This window comes from Protomyctophum bolini (genome assembly GCF_963924005.1).
Source record: "Protomyctophum bolini genome assembly, chromosome: 17".
Taxonomy (NCBI): Eukaryota; Metazoa; Chordata; class Actinopteri; order Myctophiformes; family Myctophidae; genus Protomyctophum; species Protomyctophum bolini.
This window is the reverse complement of record NC_137878.1, coordinates 31,813,626-31,840,246: the sequence shown is the minus strand read 5'-3', so window position 1 is coordinate 31,840,246 and position 26,621 is coordinate 31,813,626. Positions and strand designations below refer to the sequence as shown.

At 42.7% G+C, this 26,621-nt stretch overlaps 1 protein-coding gene across 4 annotated transcripts in view; it reads right to left on the bottom strand.

The window, feature by feature from the left end:
* Positions 1–439: 439 nt before the first annotated feature.
* The window catches only part of snx13 (sorting nexin 13), a 51,831-nt gene continuing 25,649 nt past the window's right edge, over positions 440–26,621 (bottom strand). Inside the window, exons 2-27 of one of the 4 annotated variants that reach the window (XM_080787688.1) lie at positions 25,562–25,674; positions 24,469–24,571; positions 23,628–23,717; positions 21,558–21,679; positions 21,060–21,178; positions 20,334–20,438; positions 20,153–20,241; positions 19,592–19,675; positions 18,635–18,773; positions 18,000–18,088; positions 16,606–16,705; positions 15,923–16,116; positions 15,381–15,485; positions 14,672–14,804; positions 14,014–14,051; positions 13,708–13,774; positions 11,031–11,209; positions 10,633–10,740; positions 10,407–10,517; positions 10,037–10,066; positions 8,278–8,439; positions 5,894–5,965; positions 5,627–5,772; positions 5,014–5,082; positions 4,811–4,923; positions 440–3,454 (exon numbers count right to left, since the gene is read on the bottom strand). In XM_080787688.1, coding sequence (XP_080643814.1) covers positions 3,219–3,454; positions 4,811–4,923; positions 5,014–5,082; positions 5,627–5,772; positions 5,894–5,965; positions 8,278–8,439; positions 10,037–10,066; positions 10,407–10,517; positions 10,633–10,740; positions 11,031–11,209; positions 13,708–13,774; positions 14,014–14,051; positions 14,672–14,804; positions 15,381–15,485; positions 15,923–16,116; positions 16,606–16,705; positions 18,000–18,088; positions 18,635–18,773; positions 19,592–19,675; positions 20,153–20,241; positions 20,334–20,438; positions 21,060–21,178; positions 21,558–21,679; positions 23,628–23,717; positions 24,469–24,571; positions 25,562–25,674 — 2,916 coding nt within the window. In that variant the 3' untranslated portion in view covers positions 440–3,218. The remainder of the gene's footprint in view (positions 3,455–4,810; positions 4,924–5,013; positions 5,083–5,626; positions 5,773–5,893; positions 5,966–8,277; positions 8,440–10,036; positions 10,067–10,406; positions 10,518–10,632; positions 10,741–11,030; positions 11,210–13,707; positions 13,775–14,013; positions 14,052–14,671; positions 14,805–15,380; positions 15,486–15,922; positions 16,117–16,605; positions 16,706–17,999; positions 18,089–18,634; positions 18,774–19,591; positions 19,676–20,152; positions 20,242–20,333; positions 20,439–21,059; positions 21,179–21,557; positions 21,680–23,627; positions 23,718–24,468; positions 24,572–25,561; positions 25,675–26,621) is intronic. The other 3 variants (XM_080787690.1, XM_080787689.1, XM_080787691.1) reach the window with 3 other exon arrangements.

The window sequence follows — 26,621 nt, the reverse complement described above, 5'->3', positions numbered from 1 at the left end:
GTGTGTGAAAGAAAATACGTCATTTTAGGGTGAACCTGATCCTTTGGCTACTTTGGGGGAAAGCGTTATATAAACTTGAGCTATCATCTCTAAATTACTGATGCTCAGATTAATACATTTATTGTAAAATTAATTATATTAGTAGCCTGCCCAAGTCCTGGACTTCAGAAAAAGTGTGATTTGTATTTTGTACACATCCCCTTTCTATTGCAGCTTAGAAATGTGGCATTTATTATTTTAATTGGTGGGAAAGAAATGTCAAAATCATCACCAACATCAAATTTCCTTTTTACTGATTCTTGACACTCACCTGTGTTTGTCCCTCTTACTGTTGTCACCGGGATGAATACAGGTCTAGTTGATCTTAAACAGCTTGCATAGATGTTAAGACAAAAGGTGAAATTGTGCAAACACAATGAGGATAACGCATACACTGTGGATCAGTTAGTCTCAGTTACTGTTTTATTAGTGTTATACTGATCTGAGCTGTTCCAAAGGAAGTTTGATAAGCATGATGCAAAAAACACCCTAAAATCCTTTTCAGTCGCGTAAAATGACCATGACATTCTGATAGATTTTTTTTAGATAAAGAAAAATATGAAAATAGAGTCGACAGTACATTTAGGCACACTATTGACACATACTGTACACAGATATGCACAAATTTCATTATCATAGATTCATATACTAGAAATAAAAAAAACTAAACAGAAGCCTTCCTGTGAGAAGAGGTGATTGGATACTAAGGGTAAGTTAGGGAATTTTAGACCTACATATACAGTCTCTTACATACCTGTAGTGCATGTACCTGCAGAGAATATTGGCTCCCTTGTCGGCTGGAACAGGATGCTAGCATTACCAGTGTCTTGCTTCTAAACGCATTCCAAACTGGTTATTTGGAAAGAACACACACCACCATTCTGTAAAGCAGCTTGGTAACCAACCACTCTTTACCACCACAGTTAGGAAAGCAGCATGACACCATTTTCACTCATTCCACATTCAAATGGACTCAATGTGTTTACAATCTGACCTGATTCCCCATGACACACGTACATTACAGTATGCTTTCAATTCACAGCAGGCTGTGCTGCTGAAGCAGAGAAAAATAGTCCTGTTATTTCTTTAGTATGTGAAAACAGAACTCAATTATTCTATGTACTTTTCCATTTACTCCTAAACCCCTGTAGCCCCACACACACACACACACACACTCTTTATATATATATATATATATATATATATATATAATCTTTTTGAGTTACCCTCTTTGGAATGCTTGTTGACGGCAAGACACTTAACACCATCAGCTTACCATTCCAGCCGACGTGATAATATTCTCTGCTGGTCAAAGTAGCACAGGTATGCAAGAAACAAAATGATACGTCTAAAATCACACAATGTACCCTTAAAAAAAAAGGTGAATTCACCTCCCTTTAACAGTAAAGTGAGGTTCGTTCGAGTCCAAGTCCTCACACTCGGCCAATCAGAGTCCACCAGGGCTGCTCAATGCAAGCAAATCATGGCAGGCGATGGGAGTTCCATCCAATGACTGCAGCAGAATGGGACTCTGTTCTGCCAATGGGAGTGCACCACCCACAGTCGCTACGGTATTAAGTGCTCTTCAGCAGTGACTCTTGGGTCACAGAACACGGCTCTCCTTTGATTCCAACGAACAGGAGGGGAGAGGGCTATTCCTCCTGATATTTGTTCATAAGAGTTCTGTTCACAGTCAACAGAACAGGCTCGTATGCATAAACCCCTCTAGTGGATCGCCGCGATATGCTGGAGTCTTGTGTTCCGAGGTTAACCAACAAGTCATCGGGCTATGACTTAGAACAGCCGCGCCACAAACCACAGAATCACAAGGAGTGAGTTGAGGGGGGAAAAATAATAATAACTCAGACTTATAAAACAAGTCTGTAAAATAAAGTACTTTTACAACAACGGAATGTATGTTGTTGGGATAAAAAGACATTTCTGGGGAGAAGTATTTTATATTTCTTCTATAATTTCATTTCTCAAAACAGTATGGTTTACTTTTTCTGTATACAGTTATTGAAACACATGCACTGGGGAAAGAAAATATTGCACAAAATTAAAGACTGAATAAAAGTGATGAACTGGGGATACAGCTCCATATCTCTATCTTTGTAATGTTCAGTCGAGTGTGAAAGGAAAGCTACCACTAGCGTGACTCTCTTGGTCTGTATGGGTAGTATTAAGGCTGGTTTACTAGCTCACACCGGCATTCTGGTTTCCTTTGTTCACATGGTGCACGATATACAGTAATATTGTCAGTATCTTCACATCACATAGGTACACGTACGGAAGAGCAGGAGCTTTGGTTGGCAGGAGTTACAACAGTGGCATGATTTCATTTTAAAAAAAGTCCTCGAGTCGTAGCTGGGGGGGGGGGGGGGGGGGATTCTGACAAGAAACCTACAGACCTATATTGATTCTAATAGGCCACATTTTAAAACCTGGGACTTTCTGATGTAGTGCTACTGAAATACTTGGTTAAAATGACTTAGCATACTAGTTTAGACGAATTATTACAGAGAGTATACTGTGAGGGAGAAATCAATTATGACTAAACAGTCAGTTGATTGGGACGATAGACTTTGTTAAGTCAGCCTATATTATTCAGAAACTGGAGGGTAAGGCAAGGTGTAGGTCTCCCCTAGTGACTCCTGCAGGTTAAAAACAATACAGTATCTGGTGTGCTTGCTAGACCAGGGGAAAGCAGCATTATCTGGCCCAGCTAAAGCTAAATGCAGACTAAAATTCCAAAAAACTGGAAAGAAACAACAAGAAAAAGATAATACATTGACTAAAACAAAAAGACTGCAACATTTCAGTCTGTGGTGCAAATTCCACGAACAGCGTGTGCACGTTGTGTTTCTGACAGTGAAATACAGAAGGGAAGTGGGGTCTAGAGTCGACCTGCTTCCTGCTTCCCCCCCCCCCCCCCCCACACTCAATTTTCTTCACATCAGAAAGAAAACATTGGAAAGTTTGGAGTGGGATGCTGGAAAAGAGAAGTGGAGGAGCAGAAGTCACACACGCACGCACACACACCTCAACTCTGAATCTTCACTCAACTGTGTCTGTGTGTGCATGCCATGCGTGCACATCCCATACACTCTACGTGCTCTTGCCGCCGGTCTCCTCGCACTGCACTGCTACTCCTGCCACCACCGCCCCCACCTCTCCTGTCACCTCTTTAGGGAGGACGATTTGACTTTCTGGCTGTATCTGTGCATGCGTGGCGACCGGGAGTGCAGCTTGACGAAGAGCTCCGGGAACTTGTACTGCGGGAACATGGTCTCCAGGAAGCCCTCAAGGAACACGTAGACCAGCCGTCGGTTCATGGGCTGGTGCTGGAACATGTCAAACACTCGCAGGATGCCCTTCCTCGTCGTGTCCGCACCAATGATGTGCTTCAGCTCATCTGGGGAGGGAGGGAGGTAGGGAGTGATTCCATGCTCTAGACTAGAGTCTAAACCAGTGGTTTTCAACCAGTGGTCCTTGAGGGGGTTCCAGGTGGTCCCCACCTTAATGATGGGAGAGTTGGACCCTCATACTGTTTAATTGATTGAAGTATTTATTAACAGTGCAGAATTACAGTACATTTCAAGCACAACTCAACTCTAGTCTGTAACTCTTGGTTTTCATTTTCACGCTCTCAAGAGTCAAAGTAAGGGATAATATCTGGCTAGGTGGTCATTGTCGGGAGATAATTCACAGACAGGGAGTGGTAGGTTAATCACCCTGAAGGGGAATTATATCCGGACAATGACCACCTAGTCAGATATTATCCCGCTTATTACATGGCTACCTAACATAAATTAATAAATTGACCCAAAACACAACAAAAAAGTAGCGCTGGCTGCGTCTGCCCAGCTACAGGGCTAGAGCACTGTCGTAAAACAAGGAAGTGAGTTGATCAAATAGAATCCATTTTCGGGAACTGCTTCGTCTATTTCTCGCTCAAATGTTTTCAAAAACATTTTGAGAGCAATGTTTAACTGCAAATGACATTGCGTTTACATGGCTGGAAACAGCAGTAAATCAGCAGGCACAACTCCGAGGGTTTGATTAGGCATCGGTCTGATATAGAGCGGAGCGGTCATTATCCAGAAATAACAGACCGCTGAATTCAGCGATTGACCAATCAGAATCAAGCATTCAACCAAACCATGTAATAAGTAATAAGAAAAATTATATGCTGTTTTTTTTTGGGTCCGAGAGGCTAAATCTCTCCAAATGGTGGTCTGTGGCTCAAATGCTGAATAAATAACGGACCTTGACATGTAAAAGGTTGAAAACCACTGCTCTTGACATTCATGTCATATACTAGTATGTTAGCCGTCTTAGGTGTGATCACCCCAAGACAGTTTCTACAGGTCACAGATGCTTCAGAAATGTCTTTGCAAATAGGGTCTATGAACATTTCAATGTAGAACTAATGTGACGCATGACACAAGATAGGAGCGCACACAATGCATGTTGTACGATAGGAGAACAATGGTTGTAGATTAACAATATGAAATCACAACAGCAGCTCTTTTCTGAGCATTCTCCAGCAAAAATAATAATACATAATAATAATAATAATAATCTTTCTGTGAGACAGGGAGGGACTGATACAATGGTTCATGCTGATGCTGCAAGTAAAACCTTGCAAGGGATGTAGCTAAATTCAAGGATATATTAGGTGGCATCGTGCTCTATTGTTCCTCCAACCAAGGGTGCTGGAATGCTGTTCTGGACCAATTCAACCTGGGGTGTGTGTATTTTTAGTCACCTGGCATGATCCCTAGAAGGTTGGTCTTGGCGGCCACTCGTGACCTCATGCGGATGCTCTTGTCTCGACGAGGTGGAGTCTCGGCCAGTATCCCATTGGGCCAGTATGAATCCCTGAACAAAAGGTTGGGGGCCATACAATTATAGTTAGTGGACAAAGCACCACAGTCACACAGTTAATTAAAAACACAGGAGAGGAGTTACCTGAACTTCTTGACGTAGTCTGCCACCTGCTCTGGTGAGGTCATATAGTCTACGTGGTCCACAATCTTTCTGCAGGCAGAGGGGAAGAAAAGTCTGAGTGGGGTTGCATTTAGGTGGAGGCTAGTTTCGCTGTAGCTAAATTGTGTTGTGTGTGATTTGAAACCCTGGCAAAATAAACTGTCACTGAGCTGCCCTTGAACTTGGTCTACTCTGCACATGCGTGTGATGGTGAAACAAGATTTTGAAGTAAAACAGCACCAGTGCTCCTTGATTAATTTACACAAGTTACAAACAACTCTAGTGTTCTCTGTCTGTGTGTCGATAGAGCGGACGGACGGCCCTTGCCCCAGCTATTCATTTCAATGAAAGTTGCTCACCAGTGAATGAAGCACCCGGAAGAACACTCCACATTGTCCTTGATTTGAGCACAAACATTTGGCGCTCAAATGTGGAAGACCTGTAGCCCAGTAGTGTTTTAAATGAGTTTTAAATACTGTTGCAGTCCCAGGTTCTGACCACCAGGCGACGGCAGCGTCACTGTTTTACCACGGTGCTGGGGGCTTGGTGGTTGGATGTGTGTGTGTGTGTGTGTGTGTGTGTGTGTGTCTCTGACCTGTTGATGGTGTCCCCGTAGGTGGCCCTGATGAGCTGCTGCAGCAAATTCTTGATGTTTCTCCGCAGCCATTGGTTCTTCTCCTTGAGGTCAAACACCTCGTCCATCAGCAGCAACATCACCCGAAGAGGGATGTTATCATCCACCTGGAAAAGAGTGAGATGAGGAAATAAACAATGATGGCAGAGGTTTTGTAGGAATGAACAAAAAGGCATTATTCTTGCTGTTGTGTATATATAATAATATATAGACATTGCAGAGACTCACCATGTCATCGAGGTGAGCAGAGACTCGACAGTGTTCTGGGTCAATGTCTGACTTGGTAAGGAGTGGAGGTGGCTGAAAAAAGAGAGAGGAAATACAGTGGATGGTGAGACAATGTTTAGCTGGAGCTGATAAGGGAGCAGACAGACTTGCACGCTTGTGTTTATTCTATTCGCCAATAACCACTTAACCCTCCCCCGTTGAGTGTGATGTGTTACAGGTTTGTGAGCCGATTGATTGAGAGGCTAAGTGGTGTCCAGGAGCTGACTGATTCCAGGCCAACACTGGAGTAAAAGAGGCCGGTTCTCCATAGAGCTTTCTCTCTACGCTACCTAGTATTCAACTGTCAGCAAACACACCATGTTTTGTACTGTTATCAATTGCATTAACAACCAGGTTATGGTAGGAGTATGTAGTATTTTGAGCAGTTGAGACTCAAGAGGAGAGCTCTTTCGTCTATCTATCGGCTATGCCCCAACTCTCAACTATAATAATTATGAATGATAGCGATTCATTTGACAACTCTACTGTCCTCCTTTCCCACTCTGCTGTCTGCTCCCAACGGGTGCATGTGAGTTTACTGCCTGTGTGAGTGTGAGCTGTGAATCTAGTGTCTGAGAAGCGCTCAGTTGCAGCTCATTGGCCGATTTACTCATGACACAAGCACACAGCCAATGGGACAGCGCATTCAGTGTTGCTAAGAAAAAAAGTTGTGCTACCTTCACATGAAATAACAGTAACACTTCAGTTTCAGTGCTGCAGAAATAAATCCTGCGCAGAAATAAATCCTGTGAGCATACCAGTGAAACAGAAAATTCCTTGTTGTACAACTGCCCATGGTTCACCACAAAGACGAATGAATGAACAAAATTGCCAGAACAAATAAACAAGAAAGATCCCCATACCAAAGAAATGGGGAGCAGAATGTCACAAGTAGACCGTCACTATTTTATTGGCTGGTTTCCTCACTTGAAACCAGCTATCAAGTTGGCGGCCAGAGACGAACATGACAGGTGTGTTCATGTTGGAAGGATGTTGGTTTCTGGAGATGGAGTGATACTCAGGATGTGCACCGGGACGTGAAGTTGAGCAACTGAAATCAAAATCTTTGCTGTCGGTTGCCAGACACGCGAGTCAGATGTGGCGCTAGTATCCTCGCATCAAACACAAAAAAATGCAACTGTGCATTTTGAATTTTTGTCAATAAAGAAATCAAGTAATACTGAGGTCTCATCACTGGGGAAAAGACAGCACTCTTTAACTTGTTCTTTTTAGCGATGCATCAATGGGAAATCTTACAAGGAGGTCTTCCACTTATGCTAGTTGGTGAAAAAGGAAATCAAAATGAAACAGGAGAGCTTCAAAGCACTTTAACTGGAGAGTCTCTGGCACTTGCGGATGGTGTTGACAATGACAATTGTCCACACTATATACTCTGAAGTCACAGGTCACGTAGCCTCGGAAACCCAGACGTTTTTATTTCCAGGGAAGAAAAAAAAAGTCTGGGTCCGAGTCCACTTCAATTCGGCATAGAGTAGCGCAAACGTCGATCACTCTCTGCTGATTTCGGATTGTCTGCATCTTTGTTAAATTGACACACACAAGCACACATGTACACACACACACACACTCCTCTCTCTCTCTGTCGCTAAAATTAATCAGTCTCATGTCGCGCAGCTGTGTCTAGATTCTCCCGGCGGATCCGGCCGGGAGCTGCCTATGCCATAGAAAGCATAGGTGGACCCCAGGCTACAGGTCACGTAACTCAGCACATCTTGCTCATAGCCTGTGTCACTGATAAAACTACCCTCTGGTGGATGTAATCAAACCTAGTAAGTCAGTAACACGGAAGACTCTTAAAGTAAGTCACATAAATGACTTGATTCAGACTGCAGGAGTCCAACGGACGGATGTGCTGTAGTCTACAAAAGCGCAACTTGCTGACTGTAAAATAAAAAAAAGAAGCATGCTACTGAAAGCACAGAATGACCCCCAGAAAATAAATTGACTGTGAACACAGAAGTATGGCATATTTGTTTATATCTATATGTTAAAGTAGAGTTAACCCATTTAGGACTAGTCCGAATCAAAAAATCACACCAGTGTGAAGTGAGTGGTGCAACTCCGTGTGGGGGGGGGGGGGGGGTTTCAGACCCACAGGAACGCACGGTGGGGGGGAGCTCCAGTTTTACAATTCTCAGTTCTTTAAAATCCAAGGTAAAGACCTCCCGTTTGCTGCAGTCTTTTATTGATTCTCTCTCTCTCTCTCCCCCTCTCCCCCCCCCCCCCCCCCTCTCTCTCTCTCTCTCTCTCTCTCTCTAATTCTTATCAAACTGTTGGTCCTTGAAATACAAAAAGGTTGAGAGTAACTGTTGTGATGGGGGTACCTTGAAGATGGACTGTTTGATATCCTGGCCCAGCCTCTCTGACATGCGGCCCATGTTGTCAGCGGCCTTGTTCATGCCCTCCGCCAGGCTGTCCGGAATGGACTTCACCGCGTTGGACACGTTCCGCATGGAGCTCCGCAGAGGGTTCACAAAGGTGTCCATCTGAGGGAGACATGTTCGACAAATTCTGTCTCATACAAGGCTCCAACCTAAATATCAGTGTTTAATTTGCAACGTACAATTTAGGCATTTAGCAGACTCTCTTAATCCAGAGCGATTTACAGTAAGCAAGAGCGGCACATGGTAAAACATCTATGTATGTATGTACATTAAATACATAGAAATAGTGATCAAGGATCATAAGCAAGGTACAGTAAGAACCCAACATCTGTCTAACAGTAGCATATCTGTACCATGAAACTATGAGTATACCCTATACAGTACAGTGCGCTATGTCTACATGAAATGCTATCTAAGTTTAGCCTTTGCATACGCCTGTACGGTCGTCGAGGCTAGTGCAAGTGCTACGGCAAGTGCTATGGGCTAAGATAGGATCTGAAGAGGTGGGTTTTCACACTACGGCGGAAGATTGGGAGTGAGTCTGCAGTTCTGATTGCAATAATAAATAATAATAATAATAATAGTGCAATAGAGGGTATGCACGTGACATAATCATAACCGGAAGTTATGCAGGAACACCTACTGAGTGACTCACTTTGCCACTCAACTTTGCCATTGATTTTACTTATTATTATTATTATTATTATTAGTGCTACAATACAGCATAAAAGCATTTGGATAAAACCAATATAAAAAAGCAGGGTTTAAAAAGCAATTAAAAAAAGCAAAGGGGCTGCCCGGGCCGCCGGTGTGGTGAACCGGGCACCCTAGGCTGCAATGCCAGATGACAGCGTGTCACCGGTGTGGTGAACCAGGCACCCTAGGCTGCAATGCCAGATGACAGCGTGTCACCGGTGTGGTGAACCGGGCACCCTAGGCTGCAATGCCAGATGACAGCGTGTCACCGGTGTGGTGAACCAGGCACCCTAGGCTGCAATGCCAGATGACAGCGTGTCACCGGTGTGGTGAACCAGGCACCCTAGGCTGCAATGCCAGATGACAGCGTGTCACCGGTGTGGTGAACCAGGCACCCTAGGCTGCAATGCCAGATGACAGCGTGTCACCGGTGTGGTGAACCAGGCACCCTAGGCTGCAATGCCAGATGACAGCGTGTCACCGGTGTGGTGAACCGGGCACCCTAGGCTGCAATGCCAGATGACAGCGTGTCACCGGTGTGGTGAACCAGGCACCCTAGGCTGCAATGCCAGATGACAGCGTGTCACCGGTGTGGTGAACCAGGCACCCTAGGCTGCAATGCCAGATGACAGCGTGTCACCGGTTTGAAGTCCGATCCTGCGACCTTTGCAGCGTGTCACTCCTCATTTCCTGTCAGGCTACTGTCCTATCAATAAAGATATAAAAGCCTAGAAATAAATATTGTATTTATTTATAAAAACAAAATAAGGGGGTGGGGAGAAGAAATCCTATGGGGTAAAAATAGAATAGCTTAATTCAAAACCAAAGACTTTAGTCCTCTCTTGAAAGTCTTTAGTCATCTAATCATGAATTTTGTAGTAGTTATGCTCTGAATGCTCGTGTACAAACTGTACATTATGTGGTCCAAGTCCATCAGACCACATCAAAATAAATAAATAAATCTGCTAAAAACTACATTCTAGCAGATGTACTGGTGCCTTACCATGTAGAATTGATTTCTGCTGAAAGAATTCTTAAAAAAGGAAATAAAGAAGGTATATATTGTTAAACAATCATTTTCACCATGCTAATATTAGGCCTATACTACGTTATATTGTCTAGTTAAATAGATAATTACTAATTAGTTTAGTTCATCTTATTGTCATCATCTACAGTTGGTAGAAAGATGCAAATAGATCAAAACAAAAGTGATCACAAGGTCACATATATACTGTCTGTGTGTGTGTGTGTGTGTGTGTGTGTGTGTGTGTGTGTGTGTGTGTGTTGTACTGCAGGGGTTTTTATGTTATTTTAACTATGCAAGTATTTAAAATGGTTTATTAAAGACTCTTGTAACTGTTTTAAGGTCTAACCTTGCGTGCAAAGTCTCCCTTGCCCTTGCTGTAGGCCTTGTTCTCCAGAAAGTCATAGACGTGGGGGACGATGGTAGGACACGCCTTCACCATCTCTGGGTTTAGCAGCAACTACATCACATCATGCAACACACAGAAACACATTTGTTAAAAAGTTAAACAAGGGACTGGAAAACAGCAAAAGGCAGTCAACACTCAAGAGGCACACACACACACACACACACACCTGTAGGTAGGCATTGAGGTCTTTTTTCCTCTTTTCCAGGAAGTCTCTGTCCATGTTGTTAAAGGTCTTCTTCCCAGGCAGCTTCAAGATGGTCGTCAGGCTCTCAAACTAACAAATGATACAGCCAATGTGCTATATTACAAATTCACCCACATGTGGAATCTTGTCTTTGTTACATAGTAGAAAGTTGAACTTTTCCATTGGGAAGGACAGAATGAGTGTCTTATACCAACTGTGGTTATAGCTAAATCAATGATTGTTTCAGCGATACTAAAATAATCATTATTTATTTATACCGTCCCCATCAGTTGATGAAGGTTACTTAAGTTCACACTCGTTCATACAAATAAAAACAAAACGGTGCAATCAAAAACAGTGTGAAAATACAGTACCACTACCTGTTCCGTGATTCTCATGTGAAAGTCATGAAAGTCAGAGTAGCGGCGGTAGGTCTTCCAGCAATCCTCGCTGCCGTCCAGGTTGCGTCGGAACACCGTGATGGCATACAGCGCATACGTCTTGCCATGGTCGTTGCACACCCCTGTAGCACCCCCAAAGCCGGGGAAATAAGTGTCAGCTACCCCACCCCAGCAATACAACCACAGGCCAGGGTGGAGAGAGCAGGACGAGGTGTGTGGAGGAGGTGGACCAGTAGAGGATGTGTAGGGCAGGAGGAGAGCGAGAGGCAAAGCAACAGGAGCACACACACACATAACAGGCACAGAGAGGAGACGAGAGAGGGACGGGAAGCAATGAACACAACACAAGGGTGTGGATGACAGGGAAAATTGGACAGCGATAACAGGGAAAGCGAGGAAGGGGAAAGAAAGGAAGGAAGGAATAAAGGAAGACAAAAAAATGGTAAAGGTAATGGAATGAAATGGAAAAATTAAAGAGCACTAGAACAGTGGAATTGATTAGTAACAGAAAAGATGCATGCAGCTGAATGGAGTTAAGGAGGTGCAGATATAAGCATAGTAGCGTGAAACAAGAGGAGGGGGGACTAGTAGGGGACAACTAATTCCTAATATGCTCGACTCTACAACGGTTGCACGCCATATGACAAATATAACAACATCCAAAGATTGACTTTCATGTTATCCAAATCAAGAGATTCAGTCAGCTTCATGAATTAGATTTTTGGTCCTATGCAGAATTTCCAACTTTTCCATCAATTTCCATTTTGGCAATATTGTGCAGTCCTACACTTTTCCACAAAAGCTGTTACAACTCTCAAGCTCTAAGTCCCAGACATCTATCCACACATACAGAAAGGTCAAAAAAGGTCTCTTTGTTTGTTTAGGAAAGTGCTGTCACTTTTCAATATACAGTACCAGTAAACGGCATCCTGATGAAGACACCAACTAACAAAAATGTGCAGATAACTATGAAACCTTGCAATAGTCTCTCGTGAGGAGCATAGTAAATGCTGCTAGCTCCCTAAACCTCGGATTCTTCTTATATATGGTTCACTAGATACGTGTCATGATGACGATGCCAGCCAACTGAGTGTGTATCACCATGACGATGCCAGGCGTGTATATCCATATATGAGGTTTCTACACTAGTCTGATGTCAGCGCTGGATATCGCCGTTGTCTCCATACATGGAGCTAGGTGAAATAACGAAGGCTTTCATCTTGAGCTCCATATATGGAGACAACCTATAGCTATAGCTGTGGCCCCCCCATGCCAAAGCGCCAGCGCTCGCCCAGCAGTCTGCCGTCAACGAGGCGGATGCGCGCGCGTCACTTCTCGTCCCCAGGCGTCTTACTGGTTTCTTATTGTAATTCTGCAATTCTGTCAAGGTTTTAGTTTTACATGCATTATTTTGACTTTGACACAAGGACAATAATAATATGACAGCCAAGTCTATAAAAACAGGCCCAAGGTCTCAGATAGTATACCATCTGAGGTTTGCTATTGGCTGTAAAAAATAAAATACAGCACTAGCTTATAACAAGGGCCTGTACAAAGAGAACAAAATGTTTAACCTTCAACCACTGAAACCCTATAGATTTCATTGATATATACAATACTGTGACATGTCTTTCTGCCCTGGTTTGAAGTGGTGCGCGCGCCCTGAGATGGAGATGGAACTGTGAACTTGGGCGTGACGGAGAGGACACAGAGCGCGGTGGACAGCCGTGATTGGTGGAGAAGGCCTTGTCCACACAAGACATCTCAGTGGCTAACGAGGGTGGCCTTTCCCCTACTTAAGCGAGGAGCAGAGGAGAGTGCGGCACGCAGGGGACAGACCTGTCCTCCTCGGCTCCCAACCGGCCACCGCCCTTAATTATGTTTTGTTGATATGAGTTTTGTTTGCTGTCCAAACCCGAATAGGGGATATTGAGTTTCGTGCCCGTTAAAGTTATTGTTTACAGTTAAGGAGGTAAGCTCATGTATTTTGTTTTGTTAGGGAAGTTTATTTTGTTTCTAGTTCCTTTCTTATTTCAACTTATTTTCTTATTTAACTATCCGTTGCTTTCAACTCCATTACCCCTTTTGTACATATCATTTTTGTTAATAAATATACCTTTGCTTTTTCAACCCTTGTTTGCGTGGCTGCTTGGGAGTTGGGGAAGACGGGAGCGTCATATTTCCTGTTGTGTACCAGACCCCTAGACTGGTGCATAACAGGGTCCACCAGGGCTGAATTCTCCCTTTTTTCCTATCCGATTGTATTAAACAACGTTAAACTCACTTTGCCACTCATGTGCATACCCTCTATTAAGACATGGCCAGATTAGGGATGCTAGGGTTCAAGTGGTTAAACCTTAGCTTAAGATCTAAAACAGATGATGGAGCTTTGATACTCCGCTTGCTCAATGTCAGTGAATAAATGACACTCTGCTTACAGCATTGTGGTTATCATGATATTTGTGAGCTGAATTGTCTTGTCTGTGCTTGGTGTGTGCGAGTACCCGTGTCAGAGATGAAGGCGTGTGTGCTTTGTGTGTGTGAGTACCCGTGTATGTGTGTGTGTGTGTGTGTGTGTGTGTGTGTGTGTGTGTGTACCCGTGTATGTGTGTGTGTGTGTGTGTGTGTGTGTGTGTGTGTGTGTGAGTAGTAGTACCCGTGTCAGAGATGAAGGCGTGTAGCTGCATAGTCTCATCATGGCAGGAGTTGAGGTCATCCAGAGACTGAAACCACAAGACGCAACAAAACAAAGTGTTTCACACAGTCATTCATATCTGATTATGATATTAGTTTGGTGTTCTGTGAATTTGTGTTTATAGTACTTTCGGTGTAAAAAAAACTAAAAACTGTGCTTGGAAAAGTGTAACATGTTTATTATCTCACTGCCAGACGTGTTATGTCTACTCTGTACATCCTTGTTTTGTTTTTCTACCAGCTAAACCATGAGGTGAATCTAACTTACAAGGCTTATACTTCCTGTTGGAGAGCCGTTGAAAGATTCTGTGGAGTAAAAGAGATTAACAGCTTTAGCAAGTTAAAGTAAAAGCAGCTGAGCTGACTCTACTGAATGGCTGAAGAAGTTACCTAGATGGACACAGTAGTTAAACCGAGGGAGTGTTGAGCCAAAAATAGTAACACGCACACACAGGCTAATGTTGACTAGTGTTAAGGACCTTTTGACTATTAAACACATTGCCTGCCATGTATTAATAACTTATTTTGCCTTGGGTCGTGAACCAGACGTTGGCTCACAGATAAGCAATCCAATCGCGGGCCACCCGAGGCATGACTTTCTTAAAACCGTTTAAGAGCCATAAACGACAAGACGTTTTATTGCCAAAAAAAAATCCATATTTTTAATCCATATTTTGAAAATTCCTCTAATCTGGTGTACAGTTGATGACATGCACATTACATGCATAATATAATTACATTTTCTTTCTTTTTTTTATAATGGGCGAATTGGCAACCAAAGCCTAAACTGGTGACCACCAGGTGGCGCTGAAAGAGTTCAGCGACCAGCGACGCGACCGGAATCAGCCACAAATAAAGCTTTTATTGATTATCTGGGATTGGAATATTATATTACAAATATAAAAGGGTGTCAAGATCACACAAACCTCCTTCTCCGTCATCTGATCCCCTGTAGCTGGGCTCTTTCAGCATGTCCAGCTCAGCTAGCATGCGAACATAAAGAGGACTCTGCTTGAAGGACGGGTAATAGCGCTCGTCTCGAAGCATCATGTCATACACCTGGAGGAGGGAGTGCGGTGCACACACAGCATCATGTCAGACAGTGTATGTATGTATGTGCAAAAATACTTATGTCACTCACAACAGATACTGCATGCAGGGCGGCACTGGCTCAGGAGGTAGAGTGGCCATTTTGGAATGAGAAAGTCTCTGAAGATTCACAGTTCAATCCCTGGCTCTTTGTGTTGAAGTGTCCCTGAGCATGGCACTTAACGGCTCCTGATGAGCAGGTTGTTGTTGTGTTGCAAGTACCGTCAGGAGGTCAATGTACAGTATGTGTGAATGGGTTAATGAAATGCACATTGTAAAGTGCTTTGGAGATATATAAATATACGCTAAATAAATGCACCATTTACCATTATTATAAATACTGTATGACATGATTAAATAGTATTTATTTATGATAATATATTTTGTGCAGCCCTATGAAAGGCAGGATCTCACAAAAAGCAGGGAAGTAGGCATCTCAAACATGTTAGTATAATAAATTAGAAAAATAAATGTTCCTATGGGCGTAAAAATAACTGATACTGATTTACTGTACACAACTTTCACTATGCATACAAGCCGGCCCACCTTTCTCTGGATGTCGTCAAATATGTCCGGCGTAGGGTCGTCTTTCTGCAACTTCTCTCCCAGTTTGACCACTGACGCTTCGTCCACCTGCACCCTGGGAGACGCCTGGGGAGGAGGCGGCGATTAGAGTTCCAATTTGAATCTCAATCACGTTATCGTGTTATTTCTAAGGTTTGACGTTATGTTATGTTGATGGACCTTGTTAGAGAGGTATAGTTCACAAGCTAGGTGCCATACATGTACTATTGATAGACTATCTTGTCCTAGAGGTACTACAGATAAGAGTAACTTGTCAGTGGTGTACTTTAATAGACTAAGTATCTTGTCAGAGAGGTACTGTACTGTTCATAGACTCCCAGACAGTGCGGCAGCCTTCAGTAGGCCCTTATAGAGTGACTACCTTGTCAGAGAGGTACTGTTCATAGACTCCCAGACAGTGCGTAGGCCCTTATGGCCTTATAGACTACCTTGTCAGAGAGGTACTGTACTGTTTATAGACTCCCAGACAGTGCAGCAGCCTTCAGTAGGCCCTTATAGACTACCTTGTCAGAGAGGTACTGTTCATAGACTCCGAGTGCGGCAGCCTTCAGTAGGCCCTTGGTTGTGCTGGGCTGCTTCTTGCCGTCCTTCTGCCAGCACTGCATCACCTCCAGCTGTTGCTGGGCCGTCACCCGGTAGCCTTCCACCGTCAGCCAGAAGAAAAGCTCCGCCTGGGCCCCTGCAGCTTGCATGAAGTCTGAAAAAGGATTCTTGTCACTTTCATTCTATTGCGCTACTCAATCTCAGGTCTGCAGTGCACCCTTTCACAAATTAGAGCAGGATATCTTTTTTTTCTGCCCAGCCATAGTAGCCGTTTACTTTTGCAAAATAGACACTAGTCAAATACAGTACCACTCGTGTTAAGACAGTTCAATAGCATTCTCTCGTGGTTTTAAACCTCAACAACCAAAGGCATTAGAAAGGTTAGCTACTGACTGGTGGCATCCACCCGTACAGTAAATCTCTTTGCTACGAGACCAACGCTCTACAACCTGACCCCGGGAACATTGTTTGTGCACAATGGATGTGACCTTGCATTTCTTAATATGCACTGCATTTAAATGCAGGGGTATGTAAGAAATGAAAGATCATCTTGCAGTTGTATTCATATTCATTCGCTGGCTACAAGCTTAAGCTCAATTGAGACACTAGGGTGACGTTAAGCAGCAGTGTGATGTGTAGTTACCCATGAAAAACTGCAGGGCAATGTTGTGGATCAGGATGTGTTCCAGGGGGATGATGCACAGCTTGCCAAAGCTTGCTGCCAGCTTCAAGGTATCTACCTCCTACAGAACACCATGACAGAAGAAGCCAGGTTTAATCAGCTTCAAGGTATCTACCTCCTACATAACACCATGACAGAGGAAGCCAGGTTTAATCAACAGAAGCCAAATGCAGTGTTTCCCGCAAGCTCTGATGGTGGTAGTGGCCACCACAACTAGCACGATAATGTTTTGTTTGAGGATTACATTAAAAGACAGATTCATACAATATTTGTGCAGGTTCCGTTCATTTTATTATGGGAAGAGCATGCCTTTTTCCACCCTAATTGTCTGTGTGATTTATCTAAATGGCATTAAGAGGAGTGGCCACTATGAGGACACTTGCCTCAGCACCGTGTCATAATTTCATGAACTGTGTTTAATACTTACTGTGCACGTCATGTCACTTTGAGTAATCATGCATCACCCTTTTGCTTTGAGGAGGCATACATCACTCTTTCACTTTGTGTTGGCACGAATTACTTTCTTTTTTTTAGTAGCCGCCATAAAAAATAAAATAAAAACCTGCACAAATCATGTAGGCGATTAATTTCGGATTCAAAATGGCACATTTAGCTGAAGACACACTGCTTCCTCTCTTTGTCTGTCTGTCTCCCTCTGATCCGGTTTATTTCTCCCTGAAATCCATTCATACTTTGGTTTGTTTCCTGACCAAATTGTCAATTGAATAATTATCTCTGTGATCTATGCTTACCTCTGGTCCAGTGTGAACTACTACTATAATATCTACAATAACATACGATAGACCTTTATTGATCCCCAGGGGGGAATTAACAGGAGTAAGAGTGCCACACAGAAACAAGTAAAAATAAGTGTCAAGACCAATATAAAACCTAGGATAAAATAGTCAGGCATGGTAGAGAGTCAAAGAGTCAGTAATCCAAATCAACACACAGCAGACACTCCCAGAGTCAAGGCACGAGTCAGTAATCCCAAAGAACAGAACAGATGGTGCATGATCTAGACTGTACCTACACACTGAAGGAGGTGTGCTGAAACGGTTTTGTACGTCTTCCGTGAGCGAAAAAGTAAATTAAAAATAGAAAGTGGTTTTTAAAGCATTTGTCCTTTTTGTCTCATTTACTTCTGATAACTATAATCTGAAAATGGTTAACATTAACAACACACTTCACACACTTAAAGTCACAAGTATGTGAATAATTAATATTAGAACCCATGATATTAAATAAGGCAAAATTGACAGTACTGATACATTTGTGAATTGACAAAATGGTTCAGACAGAAATATAATTCCACAGCAGTGTGACTCTATGAGAGATGTGCAGTACATTCTCACCTTGCCAGACTGCAGTCTCTGGATTCTCATCTCACACAACTTCTTTACAAACAGCAGACTGTTTATCTGGTTCTTAATCACATTGATGTCTGGGAGAAGGAGAGAGGTGTCAACAACGTGGTTTGCTCAGATGTCTTTTCAGTTCTTATGTACTGTTTTTACCACTCAAGCTGTATTTTATATTTCATTGTACAACGTTGTCAACCTGGCAAAAACAGCAGCATCGGCAGGCTCGGCTAGTTTTGAATGTTTTTAAATTGAAAACATGCACAAAAACAGGGAAGCGAGGTTGAAAGCTGTACTGTAAATCTCTATGGACACCACTGCAAAAAAAAAAGCTTTATGGGTATTCATTCAGGCATTCTTCTCTTATTGCATTTCACTTTGTAATTGTCAAATCGAAAAAGAGAAGAAGAGGAACAGTATATATGTGTTTTTTTAATTTGTGTTTTTTATGTGTGCATGTATTTGAACTGGTGTACGGTTCTGTAATGCATCATGTTATTCTGCGGTGCTTGTTGCTCTTAATACATGTGTGTCTGCATGTTATTGAATCAGTGTGTAGTACTGCTGGAGCGTGTGTGTGTGTGTGCACCTGTGTGTGTGTGTGTGTGTGTGTGTGTGTGTGTACCCACCGTCCCCAGCAGTGTCCAGAGACCGGAGATACGCCAGCTCCTCCAGGACCTTGTCTTTGACCGCCTCCAGCTCAGGAGTCTTGTCCGTCAGCTTCAGGATGTTCATGAAGGCCTCGTAGTTACAGCTGGAGTCACGGATCTACACACACAACACATGTTCTATTATCTTTCAAAGCTTCATTCTCATTGTATTATTCGTTGCTGTCGGGAGGAAACCACCTAACTCCATTTTTGAGCTGTTTTTTTTTCCCCCTTTCCATCAATCAGTGCTATTTTTTGTTGTTTCAAAAATATTGAACCAATAAAAATAAGTAAAAATTGCTTTGTTCAAAACCTCCATTGGGCCCTCAAACTGCCTGCTAAAGCACCACCTCTCCTCCTCTCATGGAAGAAATTGACAATATATAAAGTCACAACGCCAACTTTGATGAGGCAGTATTGCTTTCTTTTCAAAATATAAGGTTTCTTAATTTCCTGAAAATGTCATATTTTTCATTTCCTGAAAAATGAACATTTTGTAGTTAGGTGGTTTCTTCCCAACTGCAGAGATATATCTTTCTTCCCGGTTGATGAATGAAAGTGAGTTTATTTTTTATTTCAAAGTATTGCTTTGAAATTGAATGGAAATCCAATTGCATTAACTCTCTCGAAACCGAGGCCTAAATTTGTCCTGTATGTACTGTATCCATACTTCTGTTCTGTGTCTTTTTTTAAAGCCATGCAAACATATAAAAATAGACCTTACACTCTCAGTTAAATTAGCACCTGGGATTTTACAGTGCATTGGGCAAGGCCTAAATACAATAAGAAAAGACAAATGTATACAATATAAGCTGCGCAGCAATGTGCAGGAGGTCTATTACATGTACACTACCCATGCATATACTTTTGACCAATAACAATTTAAAAAAATGTAAGCAGCCAGAGCTATGGACAGTTAGGATTTGAATGTCTCACCATCCAGATGACAAACTGGTTGATGTAGTCTGGGTCACTCAGCTGGTCGATTAGAGGAAGCAGCACACCACGCGCCAACACTTCCTATATGCACACAGACGCGCGCACACACACACACACACACACACACACACACACACACACACACACACGTCAGCATATGTGCAAAATGAATGAAGAACCAGCATCATGATTGATGGCAGTGTGCATCAAAGTGAGGCGTGAGGTCACCGTCTTTGTTGGTTTTAATTAGTATTATTTACATATAAGATACATAGATAGGATAGATTTTGTGGTTAGAATTAGAGTTGTACCTGATTTATATTTAGTCGTGCACTGAAAATACACAATCTGCAAGATCACAACACAACGCAGTATGGCACGTTGTGAGCTTACATGTCCATCTTTGGTGTGCGACACAGACACTCAACTAAGTATAACTCACGCTTTAGTTTCAGGGTTACAAATGGAAACTGTGAAAATGGCATGTGCAAAATTTGTATCCTCAAATGTTTGTCCTAAAAATGTACTACAAACGTGTGTGTCCTAAGTTGTACTCACCCTGAGGAAGTATCTCATGTTCTTATTGTGGAAATCTCCAGGAGGTAGTAACAGATACAACAGCACCTCACACAGGTCTCTCAGGAAACCTGACACACATACAAACACACAAGTATTAGCACTCGTCTCTGCCATGCCGGGGGTGTGGAATGGAACGGACCGCAACGGTGAATCTGCTCACCTTCCTCGTCTTTATGTGAGGTGCACACCACGTCTCGACAAATCTTCCTCTCCAGCTCCACCTCCGCCTCGAAGAAGGAATCCACCAGCTCCTCTGTCACGTCCCCTGGCCACCAACAATTCCATTCAATTCTCAATTCAAAGGGCTTTATCGGCATGAGAAAACATACATTGCCAAAGCAAAAAGTGGAACAATGCATAAAAAGTGGCATAATGCATATTGAGAGAGAGAGAGAGAGAGAGTGCGAGAGTGCGATAGTGCGAGAGTGTGTGCGTGACTAGGGATGGAGCTCGATAACCGATACCCGGAAAATTCCGATAAGCAGCTTATTGAGTACCCGTTATCAATGAGCTTTTGGCTTATCAAGCTTGTTATTGAGCATAGCGGCATAGTGGCCCGGTCATGTTTAAACATTCAAGACAAGAGGCGATCAAGAAATAAATGCCAACCATCGCTGTCCGTGTAAACACAATTACGCTTTTAAAGTGGCGGTACATATATTAACCAGTTAACAGTTTCTTTAATATTATTTTATTGGTAAAAAAGGTCAATTGCCTTCTGTCTGAACAGTACTGTATTTGAAGGCCCTAATAAAAGATACTGGTTCTGTTCACAAAATAATAGAAAATGCTCGATAGTGGGCTCGAAAAGCCTGATCGATAAGGTGATGGTAATGAGCTCCATCCCTATGCGTGACTGCGTGTGTGTGTGTGTGCGTGTGCATACTCTGCTTGTCCTCTCTGTCTCCGAGGCGGTCCTGAGCCTTCCTGAAGACACGCAGGTGGGTGGCAAAGTCATCAACCAGACGAGTGGTAAAGTAAGGCTGCCAGTCCACCTCCTTGGACCTACACACACACACACACACACACACACACACACACACACACACACACACACACACACACACACACACAATATGACCATAGCACATGTTTAAAGACATATCTGAAACTAGGAGGCCATACGTTTGAAGCCAACTCTGTCATAATCCAATGAAGTGCATTCATTTTCCAGTACATAATATGCCTTCGATTCATTCAGATCGCCCCGTAGAATGTATGGGTACAAAACAAATGTACAAATAATATAGCAAGCATAAAGCTGGACGTTGTGTACTCTGTGTAGTGTGTGTGTGTGTGTGTGTGTGTGTGTGTGTGTGTGTGTGTGTGTGTGTGTGTGTGTGTGTGTGTGTGTGTGTGTGTGTGTGTGTGTGTGTGTGTGTACCTTGTGGAGAACTGGACGAGGGCATTCTGTACCGTCTGTCTGATCTCCAGCAGGAAGGACTCATCTTCACTCAGAGTGTAGTACCAATATTGGATGTAGTCCCTCAGACCAAACTGGATCACCTAAACACACACACAGAAAGAGGGACAAATATAGCGGAAGACAGGGGCCAGGGGCATTAAAGCAAAACGTTAAGAGAGGAGAGGGGCAAATTGTCCAAACTTCAAGTGAAAGGTTGCATGCCTTTACTGAAAGAATATTCAATTTGAGCCAACTGTACCTGTATGTGTATGTACTGTATGTTATGTTGCACCTATGTGTCTTTTTTACTGTGTACTTGCACTGCTGTAATGTTGTAGTTAACTTGTACTGTATGTATAGGACCCCCTCTAAAACGAGATGCTCCATCTCAAGGGGCCATCCTCTCAATAGAATTCTGACAACAAAGGGGTACCACATGCCTTTAATTGGAATAGGTACAATGTCATATACATATTTAGACACAGACCTCACCAACACACACATGCATGCACACACACACACACAGTCATACACTTTATACGTCACATACAGTAGCAGAGCCACTTTATTAAATTAAGACTAAAGATTGCAATGATTGGTTTAAAAAAAGTAGTGTTCTCTTTTATAGTGTTAATTTGCTGCTGCTGCTGCTGTAATCAGAACACAAGATACTATAGAGAACAATGCAAAACTTAATATCATCACACACACACACACACACAGAGAAAGAGACCGATAGAGGTCGAGACTGGAAGAGTCAGGGGAGAGAAAGAATGCCAGCGAGAGAGAGAGAAAGGTTGACATTGACAGGGTGACAGAGAGAGAGAGACAGATAAAGAGAGAGCTACATAGGCAGATATTGAAAAAAGTGAAGTAAAGAGAGTGAGCGTGAAAGGGAGTGAGGAAGAATGTGCCAGACACGGCTAGATTTCAATCGCCTCTCGGGGAGAGCGTGACACGGAGGTTACATCGTGTCATGCGTAGCCGAGCAAAAGCGCATGGCACACATAGCGCTAAAAACACATTCTCTGGGGTGGAGAAACAGATACAGAGAGAGAGAGGAGAGAGCGAGAGAGCGAGTAGTCAGGAGGAGTAGTGACTGTCATGTGACCACAACAAAGTGCTGTGTCTGCAGTTCACTCTGCCTGCCAGCCTATGAATTACTGGACCACACCTTCAAAGCCCCCCCTCCATATTTCAACATGGATTCAGTATGGAACTATGACTATGTAATGAGCTAACTATATACCCTAAGATGGGGAGGGAAGAGGCCCTGCTGGTCGTTTCTAGGTCTTAGCCCATGACCAAGGGTGATCGAGCCTTTGCAGTCACAGCAATCTGAAACGACTCGTTTTAAATCCTCTTAAAATATTTTTTTTATAAGAAAGTATTTTTCAATATTTGAAGCCATGTTTTCTTCTTTTTACCGTTTTGTCAATATTGCTTTCTTGTTTCCCATTTCTTACTTCGTTAAGTTGTTTTGATAGTTTACATTAAAAAAAAGAAACATATTATAACATTGTTAAAAAGATGCTATATACAAATAAAGCTGTGTTGTTATGGATATAAAACTTTTTACAGAAAGGTCCAGTAGGATGTATAAACCTTGTAGTTCCTACATTTCTGGTTAGACACTTTTGACAGTATAGTTATTTTGCTTGATTCTATCTCTTGATAACTGTGAACAAGCCTAAGTTAGACTTAGACCTGATGCATCAGGTGGAACCAGGTGAATGTAGTGATAGTGACCTACATGGCAGAATAGAATACCAACAGGGTCGGGAAACTGCATTACAAGCCAAGCATAGAAAATGCTGTAAATTACGGCAGATGCATTTTTATGCATCTCCCATTTCTCAATTTGTTTGTCTTCATTGCCAAGGGGTGCAGCTTTGAGAGGTGGCTGTAACATTTTCACATAGTTACAAACTACAAGAGACTTTACTGACGAAATGTACAGACCTGCATGCACTCACACAAACCGTTAGCTGTAAAAATTAATGGAAAGCACACACACAGAGAGAGATATGCAGAGAGAAAAATCCATACTTGTTGTAAGGGTTCATCTATGAAGCTGGAGCCAGTCAATCTCCTGTCAATCTTTATGGCCTTCAACTCCAACTTCATTTCATCCAAAGTCTGACAGAGAGAGATGAAGAGAGACAGAGACATACAGGCAGATTTATCAAATAAATTACAACTTTCATTATGTCCGACATAACAGTACTGCTCGGTGCTTCCAGGAAACTTGATGAACCACTACTACTCAACTTGTTTGCTTTGGCAAAGGCGATCAATGCATCACAATCTGTTTTTATGTGTGTGTTGGTCTATGCACTAGCCATAATCATATTGCTCCTTCCTTTAGCACATTTTAAATGTCACTACTGCAGTTAGCCGCTAGCATTCACCACTCCACTCCAATCCAATTACTTTATATAGTCTCATCTGTCACTTGTACATTACGTGCTCATGCGTGCGTGTGTGCGTGCAGGTACACGTGAGAGATGAGGGTAGGGAAAAGGGAAACAAATATAATTAATGTAAATCATCATCCATCCATCCATCCATCCATCTTCAACCATTTATCCGTAGTCTGGTCGCAGGGGCAACAGCTCCACCATTGAGCTCAAGACTTCTCTCTCCAGAGCAACATTAGTAACTTCATTCTCTGGGATCCTGAGGCGGTCCCGGCAGATCCTTGGTCTGGCCCGGGGTCTTCTTCCAGCGGGACGTGCATCAAGGTTCTAGGGTTCTCGAGAGGCATCCTAACCAGATGCCCGAACCATCTAAGCTGGCTCCTTTCCAAGCGAAGAAGCAGTGACTCTACTCCGTAGATGGTAATACAAACTACTGTACATAAATGTGTCTATCGGTGTACTGTAGTTACCTTGAGAATGCCAATTTGTGTAGGTGGTAGGTAGGAGTGCTCGCACTTCTCCAGGTGTTTCTCGGAGTTGATCTTCCCATAAAGCAGAGTGACCGCAAAGCCCCTGAAAACCACAGTGAATAGAAACAGAGATGGTTATACCCCATGGCAGGGGTTGACACTAATGTCACAGAGACAATTGCCAACCGGGCAAGTACAGGTCATGTTCTACTTGCACAAAGTAAATTGTCCATTATAAAAATGATAGTTAAAATTTGAAGTACCGTTCAATTTAACACTTTTTAAAAAACGTTCTGGGTCTGTGCAATATTACCTCAATTGTTATGCTATGAATATGACTATGGGTTCACACTTGATATTTTTACAGTGAAAACAGAACATTATAGGTAAACAGTGCTCTTATTTTACATTCCACAGATCAGAAGACAAAGCGCTCTGGCGACGTTCAGGTGTTTAGACAGATAGCGTGAGTTGTGTTTATAGACAAGCACTCAAACGAGTACTTAGCCGGTCGGGCAACCTGAAAGCAAACTCCACCTGCCCCTTAAGTTTTATTTACCTGCCAGGGGCAGGTGGGCAACCCTTGTTGTATTTACCTGCCAGGGGCAGGTGGGAAACCCTTGCATTAAAATATGGATTTCAATGTAACTTTCCACTTGGTCTGGTAGACTGGTACTTGTATCTAGGTCATTGTAATGGCTTCTCCCAATTGCTAGAGTAATGTTTATTCCATGGTTGATATTGATAATATAACACCAACACAAAGTTTCTACTAAAAGAGCCTAATGCCCCAAATACATGACAAAACACTAGCATGTGATAAAATAATCTAATCCAATCAATGTGGTAATTGAAAACTAATGTACTCCACGGTGTCAATATTAGCCTCCACATCGTGCAGCGTCTTTTTATAACACAGGGTAAAGTTGACAAGAAAAGTTTTAAAATGAATAAAAATGTATAATGAAAATGATTTATTTAAAGCCTTATATATATATTAGATTCAGACAACTGAATTTGTCAGACTGTGTACTGTGTATACTGTGTACAATCAATCAGGTCACACTCCACCTAAAAAATGACTTGCACTCACCCGCCAACAAAGCAGAAGACATAGAAGGCCAGGTAGAATATGGCAAAAGGTCCAAAGGTCACCAAGAACAGCACCACGCCAAGACCCCCCCATCCCCAGATGGACAGACTGGCCTGCAAAACAAACACACATGGAAAAACATTCATGAGTTATCACATTTTAACTAACTTTGCTGACAGAGTCACGGTGTAGACGACATGTGGGCTGTTGGGACAGTGGACGAGAGGGTAAATAGCCTACTGTAAGTGGTGATCCAAGCATCGTTCAAAGCTCATCTCACACCAAGCTCAGGCAGAAATGACTTGTTTAGCCATTTAAAATGATTCATTAACCTCCCAAGATCACAAGGCGCAACCATTGTATGGCATTGAATGGCATGATCAAAAGGCTTATTGTATCAGGCTTCCTCTGAACAAAACAGAATAAAATCAACTGGTCAACACTTTGACAGGCTGACAGCCTGACCAGGGGACCTATTTTTGGAGGGCTATACTAGCCGGAGCAATGTTAAAAGGTAAACAGACCGACGGCACGTTCATATATGGATTAAACATAATTATGTCTACGCTTATGAACGTAGTTGGCCAGAACAATTACAACAAATAATTAAGAAAACGCCATAGACAATAAAGATATGTTTGTTTTGAGGACTAAAACAAACATTAGCACCCGTTGCTTAAACAAACATTATGTTGTAATTGATGTTGTAAGATGATAAGAGCGCCCCTCACATCACACGGGTGTGATTTTTTATTACAAAGGTACTGTATGTTGTGGTATTGCAAGTGTGCGTAGGTAGGTGTGTGTGTGTGTGTGTGTGTGTGTGTGTGTGTGTACATGTGCTTATACTTTCGTTAGGATCAGATGTCACCATGAGAGCAAAAAGATTAGGAAAATCCTGGAAACTGAGGCCATTTTGTAAAAGTAACGGCGTGCATTTAGGATATGGGATGTAGGGGTGAGGGGTCAAGGTTAAGTTTAGAGATAAGGAGGGTAAGATACTATCCTTCCAACAGTATACGTGCGTGCGTGCGTGCGTACGTACGTACGTACGTATGCA